At 41.0% G+C, this 8,219-nt stretch overlaps 2 protein-coding genes across 2 annotated transcripts in view; both read left to right on the top strand.

Moving 5' to 3' along the window:
• Nucleotides 1–65: 65 nt before the first annotated feature.
• Nucleotides 66–7,928, top strand: CATSPER2 (cation channel sperm associated 2). Its single transcript, XM_067745512.1, has 7 exons — nt 66–338; nt 829–975; nt 1,487–1,660; nt 1,854–1,922; nt 5,310–5,482; nt 6,002–6,157; nt 7,806–7,928. Exons 2-7 carry the CDS (start codon nt 831–833, stop codon nt 7,893–7,895), a joined length of 807 nt encoding a protein of 268 aa, XP_067601613.1. The 5' UTR covers nt 66–338; nt 829–830; the 3' UTR covers nt 7,896–7,928.
• The window catches only part of STRC (stereocilin), a 35,722-nt gene continuing 28,989 nt past the window's right edge, over nt 1,487–8,219 (top strand). The window contains exon 1 of the mRNA XM_067745430.1: nt 1,487–1,605. The gene's annotated coding sequence lies outside the window, so the exon portion shown is untranslated. The remainder of the gene's footprint in view (nt 1,606–8,219) is intronic.

Raw genomic sequence — 8,219 nt, 5'->3', positions numbered from 1 at the left:
CCGCAGTGTGGCAGCCGCCGATTGGCTGTGCGGCGCCTGCGTCGGGCGGGCGGGACCAGCTGGTAACGGCCGAGTGGCCGGAGAGCGGGCCTGGGCGGAGGCGACGGGCGCCGGGGCGAGTGAGGCCGGGAGGGTGCTGGCGCCCGGGCCTGGTGCTGGGGGTGGGCCCGGGGCGAGCCGGAACCCAGGAGCGGGCGGGCTGGCGGAGCAGGACTTGCGGCGCTGGGAGCCGACCCTGAGCTCGACCCGCGTGGGGAGAGCCGAGCTCAGGAGGCGTCAGAGCCGGAGGCGGAGGAGTGAAGTCAGGGCTGAGTGGGCGGAAGAGAGCCTGGGCAAAGGTGAGGCCCAGAAGTGGGAATTGAGAGAGGGAGCTGGCACCCGAGGGAGCGCGTTGGAGTGGACACACTTGGGACGGGACACATTTTCAAAATGTCAGGCTGTTGCATTTTGTCCAGTTCCTCTTAACTCGGTCTTTCTTTTGGCGGCACTCCTAAGCCCTCCCACTGACCCACCTCATCGCATTACCTGATACCCTCAGGTCCAGGTGGTGCCTGAATTCCTCTTTGTCCAACCCCGGGATTCCTGCTCTTTGTGGCTGCTGCTTTTAACTAGAAATGCTGTCACACAGGTGAAGGTGTCTGTCCACTTAGTCAACTACGCAGATTCTCTGTAATGACTCCTGTCTCATTTGTTTCAAAAAGCCTTGAGTCTGGGTACAATGTTTGTCTTCTTAAGGGCAAAGAGGTTGGGAGGAAGGGAAGAGAACCTCTAAGGCTTGGTGCAACTCCAAAAATGAAATGACACTCGATTCTTTTATTTTCTTAACAGGCATGGCCACTTATCACCCAGTAGGACACATGCAACTGCCCCGGGCTGATGCCATTCGTTCCCGACTCATTGATACTTTCTCTCTCCTTCAGCATCTGCACGGCTTGAGCCAAGCTGTGCCACGGCACACTATTCGAGAGATACTTGGTCAGCAGCCTGTTTCTTCACTAGGATGAATTTAAGACTCCCATCCACACCCTCCAAAGAGTAGGAAGCAGAGAGGCAATTTTAAGGGTAGAAATTTCAGGGGAGATTGGTTTGGTTGCTAGTTTGGAAGTTACACCAAACTTGATAAATCAAAGGCTTTATAAATAAAACTCTGGATCCAGGAGATGGAACCCATGCCGTTCACTTTTAGGCCTAGGGTAACTATTAGCCCTGGCTGACTTGGAAGTTTCTACCAAAGACACTTAAAACTTTGAGGGTTGAACCTGCAGCCTTTATTCTGGGCATGGACAGTGTTGGTCATAAGCAATAGGTGAGCTCGTACTCCAAAATAGTATTAGTTGTTGTGTGAAGGAGCAGCAAGGTAAGCCCCTGCACTAGGGGGCCCATTATGTAACCAGTGTTCCTGCCCCCAATCCTACCTGCTCCTGATACTCGCAAAGACTTCTTTTTATATTTATCCACTGTCCCTTTTTTTAAATGTTTGGTGTAGATCCTTCCTGTCAGAAGAAACTTATGTTGGGAGATCAACACCAGCTTGTGCGCTTCTCCATAAAACCTCGTCATGTAGAACGGATTACACATGCCCAGAGACTGATGAGCACCCTTCGAGTGCGCTGCAGCCAGAGTCCACCGCTTTCCTTGTGGGCTGGATGGGTCCTTGAGTGTATCCTTTCATGCCACTCATTTTTATCCCATGACTTTACGGTCTCTCTTGCCTCATCATCTGCCTATTGACTTATTTTTCCCTTCCCAAACTCCATTTTCTTCTCATTCTCACCGCTTCTGTTCTTGCCCTAATTATGTCACCTGCCTAAACCAAAAAGAACTCCACTCTATGTTTTCTTAAGAGAAAACAGGTCCTCTCTTCAGAAACTTTATCATCTTCCTCATCTTTCTGAATACAATTGTACTGATGGTTGAAATAGGTGAGAACTCATGCTGAATGAAAGGGTGGGAGTCATTTTTCCTTTTAAGTTGATCATTTTACACATTTGAATGTTATTTGAATTGTGATAGGAACAATTATATTAAGTCTCTTGGAGTAGGATTTGTGCAACTGCTAAGACCTAGAAACATTTGAAGGGCTCTCAAGTGTAATAGATAGAAGGTAGTGTAGACACTTAGAGGTGGGGTGTAGTAGTCTCACAAGGAATTGGAGACGGGAAGACCAGTTGCATTTCTTGTGTTAGTCTAATAATTTGAATGAATCTTTTCTAATAGAGATATCAGTACCTATCAGCAAGTGATCCAACATTTACATTTTTACAAATATGTTTAGAAAGATTAAGTACAAATAAGAAAACTCACAATGTATGTAAAGTTACAACTAAGATATTAGATGAGCCAAAAAATGACTTGAAGAGTAGATGACACTAAAACCAATCATAAATTTTATGAAATGTATTAAAAGCAAAAGAATGTTTGGAGAATCAATGACCTCATTTGATTATCATCTCAAACTGCTCAGAAAGGACAGTAGAAGTACTCACTTCCTTGTTTCATCCTCACTATTTTGGGGAAGTTTCCCACTTTAAAAATAGCTTTTGGACTTCCCTGGTGGTGCAGTGGTTAAAAATCCACCTGCCAGTGCAGGAGACATGGGTTCAAACCCTGGTCCGGGAAGATCCCACATGCCACGGAGCAACTAAACCTGTGTACCGCAACGACTGAGCCTGCGCTCTAGAGCCCTAAGAGAAGCCCGTGCACCACAACAAAGAGTAGCCCCCACTCACCGCAACTAGAGAAAGCCCGCGCAGCAACAAAGACCCAACACAGCCAAAAAATAAATAATAAAAATAAAAAGTAAATTTAAAAAAATAGTCTTTTAATGGAATCAGGTCAAAGGCATTTAAATACACAACAGTATTTGGTGTCATTGACCAACTGCGGTATACTATATGCTTTGAACTGTTTTATTTCCTCCGCACAGTGATGAGGGTTTTAAATTAAGTCACCCACATTTCCTATTTCTTGTTGTTAATGATAATTGGCAAGTATTTGCCCTGTGGGATTAGAGATACAGATTTCAGCCTTGGAATAAAGTAAATAGCAGTAAATATATGGGATTCCCTGAATCTAACAGACAAATCAAAATAGAATAGCACTAACCATTCTTTTTGATGAAACAGCTGAATATGAAACATGATCACTGTGCCAGAGGATAGGTGGATTGCCTGAATGGGAATCACCTGGCAAGCTCATGAAAATTGTATCTTATTAAGTACATTCTCATGGTAGAAAGGCAGGAGGGATTTTGCAAAGGGAAATAATTTGTGACTAACAGATTTCTTTGAATAGACTAATTCGTGTGGTAAACATTAAGACTTTGTTTAGACTTTTAAAAAGCAATTTTCCAGATCATAAAGAATGCTGTTACAGATAAGGAACAAACAGTGCTCTAGATCAAAGCTCCCCAATCTTTTTCATCTTACAATTTTGTTTCCCAGAAAAACATATATAACCTTGAAAACCTCCATAGTAATTTTAATCATTTTATTTTATCACATTTTTTCTGTGATATGGAGAAGCAAGTTGAAGTAAAAATGATAATTTAGACTAACATGTTGCTAAATATTATATTTTAGTGTTTATTATTATATAATTTTAATAATAAAATGTAAGCAAATTTTTACTTTTGCCATTTTATAAGTGATCATGCTTTTTTTAAAGAAAATATATAATTTGTCTACAAATGAATTTTTAAGTGACCTTATATATTAAGTTCGGTTTGGGGATCAAATACATTTAATTTATGGGTTTTTTGTCTGTGTCAAGTGGCTTGCAGGATCTTAGTTGCCTGACCAGGGATTGAACCTGGGCCCATGGCAGTGAAAGCACCGAGTCCGAACCACTGGACCCTGGACCCGAACCAATTCCCTATGTATTATATTTCTAAATTTTCTGTTTCTTTTAAAAAGTTTAGATATAACGTATATTAGTTTTAGGTTTACAACATTGTGTATTGTATGTTAAATACATGTTATATGTTAAAGTGTAGGTGCAAATTTAATTATGTATTTGGGCATAAAAAAGTAGAAAAAAAATCTTCTTCCACAATGATATTGGTAATTCTGCTTTGCACTTTAAACATCAATGGGCTTATTTTTATAATTTTCATATTTTGTTTCTAAATGGTGAGAAGGTGAGAAAAGAAAAAAGATTTGGCTCATTTGCAAGCCCTTCTCTGAAAATAACACATTGTGAGTGTGAATAGTTCTTATTTCCAACAAAAAACTGAGTACAACATTATTATAATTTAAACACTGATTTTTGAGGTTCTAGAGGTATCTTGATGTGCCATATAAAATTTTCTATCAGATGAATGCAATTTATAGAATCTGATGAAGATTGTCTTGAGATAAACTTGCAGAATTATTCTTTTGCTCTTCATTAAGTTGTATTTCAACATCAGTGTTCCTTACTTCGTTAATGTAATTAGCCAAAACATTGCTAAAAGCAATAACAATTTAAAACTGTAAGTGTCGAAATCTACACAGCCATTTGTGTTGTTCAGGGTGATTGAGTATTCTCTTGTCTCTATTAACTGCCAGGCATATCAGTCATAGTGCATTTGGAGGCTCTCAGATTGTTCTGTTTCAAAGAGAAAATTTTATTTAGCTTTTAAACCTATTTTGATCTCAGTGCTTTTTTTTACAGCATGATATACATCTATTAAATGTATACAAGAGGTGAAGAGGGTTGAAAGATGAAAGCAAATGAGTTAAGGAATTGAGGTCAGCAAATAATTAGGTTCTAGAGAGAAAGTATAGGATTCAATTTGCTTTGCAGCATAAAATCAATTTTAGGCAGAGTAGAAAGGAGAAGCTTTAAAAGTAACAAAGAACCAAGTAATTTCTTATTATAACCTAATATGCCCCATGAATCTGGCTTCTTGTTCCTAGATATGTTATAAAACACTTTCCATATCATGGCCCTACATTTGCGTTCTTTTCTCAAGGCCTGTTGCTTCTTCATGAAGTTTGGTACCAGGGTAACAGAACAGACAGGGTTGGTGGTCATTAAGAGAGCAATCCCTTGGTGGCTCTCTGACCCCAGAGTGGGAAGGCAGTAACTTGCAGCTGTTAACACGTACCAGTACCAGCAGGAGATGAGTTGTAGCTATTTTTCATGTTCGATTCTGTCCTCCCCTGAATTTCACAGGCTGAAGCAACAACGGCATTAAGAAGAGAAACTCAAAAGAAAAATGGCATAGCAGTGGGCACAACTGTGGTTTTTAACAGTTGCTGATCATTCTCTATCATTCAGCTTCCTGCCTCTTTACCCTTTACTCATCCTTTGCTCTATTCTCACAGAATTGCTCGAATCCTCAAATACCCAACTGTGGCCACTGAAGCTGACTCTGGAGGTGGCAGCTTGGTTCATCTTGCTTGTTTTCATCTTGGAGATCCTTCTTATGTGGCTATCCAGCTTTTTCCTCTTCTGGAAGAATGCCTGGAATGTCTTTGACTTCGTTGTCACCATATTGGTAAGGATAGATATCCTGAGAAATGTGCCTATGTGAATCAAAGACAAGAAAAGTTAAGATACTTAGAGCACAGGAAGAAACAAATAGAAATGTACCTAACCTCCTTATTTTGATTTTTTTCTTCTCTAAAAGTCAGGCATGGTAGGAGTTGTTGGTATTAGGAGCAAGGAAGAATCTGATCACAACATTAACCCCAGCAATAACACCTACCAGTTACTAACCACTTCCTAAATGTCAGAAACTGTCCTTTTTTTCATGCATTTCTTAAAATTTGAGCTCCACAACAACCCAATGAGTTAAGCACTGTATTTATCCCCTTTTAATGTCTGAGCAAGTTGAAATGCAGGGTTTAAGTAATTTCTTATAGAAAGGCTGAATAGGAAACAGTCCCCAGAGAATGCTTTTCAAAGGATAATGACCAAGGAACTATGACAATGATAAAGATAAAGATAAAGAAGGGGCAACTGTGCGTGGGTGCTTTGGGGTATATTTTACTCATGATCTGTGTGTTTCCTACAGTCCCTGATTCCTGAGGTTGTGGTGCTGGTAGGGGTAACAAGCCATTCCGTATGGCTCCAGTTGCTGAGGATCTGCCGGGTGCTAAGGTCTCTTAAACTCTTTGCACGATTCCGTCAAGTTCGAGTCATTATTTTGGCCCTGGTCAGGGCCCTCAAGGTGATTTGACTGCTGCAGCTGTATCAAGTGGGCAAGGTGGATAAACATGGGGGTTTAACATGAAACAGTCTGGGTGGATGAAAGAAGGCAATGAAAGACCCTGTGAAATGTTGTTGATGAGAAAGGGCTAGGGACAGGCTGCTGTGTTCTAGAGATGACTGGGCTCAGGCTAGAAGTGAGGGTTTGGTGGGGGATTTCCAGGGTGGGTCTGACTAGGCTGTAGGTGGAGATCAGCCTAGTCTGGCCCAACTCTGACTCAAGGTCATGGCCTCTAGAGCATGACCTTCCTCTTGATGTTGCTGCTCATCTTCTTCTACATTTTTGCCGTGGCTGGTGTCTACTTCTTCGAGAATTACACCCGTTCAACTCGCCAGGACCTGGAGTATCACATGTTCTTCTCGTAGGCAGGACTGGGGGAAGCCTGGGTTGGGGGAGAGAGTTTGGGCATGAGACTGGGAAGCTAGTCCAAAGTACAGTAATACAAAAAGTATAATATATTGTAAGAAACGGGAATAGAACACAGTAAGGAGAGGTAAAGAGAAAGCAGAGGAATAGTGAGAGGTATTAGCTCCAATTTTGAGGATAGGTCAGGTACTCCTGGTTTGCTTTGGGTTTTGCAAATTCAAACTTACCCTCACCTTTAAATAGCAGTATACTCCATGGGTTAAGCCCTGGTTTCTGTCTCAGTTACCTCTTTTGAAAAATGGGATTAAAAGTAGTACTACTTCATAAGAGTGTAGGGATAAATGAGGTAATTCATTTAAGCATTTAGCACAGCATTTCACACATTGTAAGTGATCAGTAAATGTTACTGTGACCTCAAACATGGTCACTGGTTTTACCCCAGTCTCTTAAATGTAGAGATTACACATGCACATACTTAAATTCTTTCAAAAGTAAAATCCTGATAAGCTTTTTGTCTAGAGGACACTGATTACTAGTAGAAAGTCAATTTGGATTTCGAGGAGACAGTGTTATTTGTGAATTGGAATCCAGTCTTGTCAGCACCTCTCAGGTCTCTATCTTAGACTAACAGGTAGTTTTGTAAGAGTATTGACTTGGGGAAGTCCTAGAATTCATTCTGTTCAGGCTCTGATGTTTTCAGTAATATGTATATTGAGGGATAAGAAGGAAAATTTAGATATCTTCCTGAGACCTTTTGTGATATATTCATTATCATTCATTATTTGGAGTCACATGTTTGTGTCACATATCCATCCATTTACTTGACTGTCAGTCAGTTCATGCCAGCAAACTAAGTAGGCACGATGTTTGCTAAATTTGTATGTGACTTTCCGTTAGGCGAAGTCCATAGAACAGTGGAGAATGAACTTAGAAAAAAATGATGTGTAATTGGTGATTCAATTTTTAAACATTCAGTTAATACCTATGTATTAAACACCGACTGTGCCCCAGGCAGTGATGGAATGGTGAGAGCTATTCATAGATTATTCATGATAAAGGAAAACCTAATAAAACAATCTCAAACCGAAGAAAGATTAGGTAAAAAATTGAGTATGGTAGAAAAGGGGCTAAAGTCAGAGCAAACTACAAAGAAATGCTCTTATGTTGCTTTGAGAGTAAGAATGATAGTGTTTCTTAGAGAATTAGCTCTCTCTGTCTATACACACGCCTCCTTTTTCTTTAGGGACCTGCTGAATTCCGTAGTGACAGTGTTCATTCTCTTTACTATGGATCATTGGTATGCACTGCTTCAGGATACCTGGAAGGTGCCTGAAGTCAGCCGTACCTTCAGCAGCATCTATGTCATCCTCTGGTTGTTACTTGGTTCCATTATCTTTCGAAACATCATAGTAGCCATGATGGGTAAGCATAGAAGAGGTGAAACTTGGTGAGAGGGGTGTTTGGGAAGAAATTAGAGCGAAAGCTAGGATTGGTGAATCACGGAGAGAGAGAACCTGATGTAACAGGAAGGTGCGGAGCCTGGAATGGATATTTCACTTGGTTTCTCCCCACCCAAGCCCTCTCCCCATGTCTAGTCACCACCATCTCCCAACTCCTAATGGCCCTTTGGGGCAGTTACTAACTTCCAGAATATCAG

The sequence above is a fragment of the Pseudorca crassidens genome, chromosome 1, assembly GCF_039906515.1.
Source record: "Pseudorca crassidens isolate mPseCra1 chromosome 1, mPseCra1.hap1, whole genome shotgun sequence".
In the NCBI taxonomy this organism is placed as follows: domain Eukaryota; kingdom Metazoa; phylum Chordata; class Mammalia; order Artiodactyla; family Delphinidae; genus Pseudorca; species Pseudorca crassidens.
Note: the sequence above shows the minus strand (reverse complement) of the source record. Positions and strands in the feature narration are given on the sequence as shown.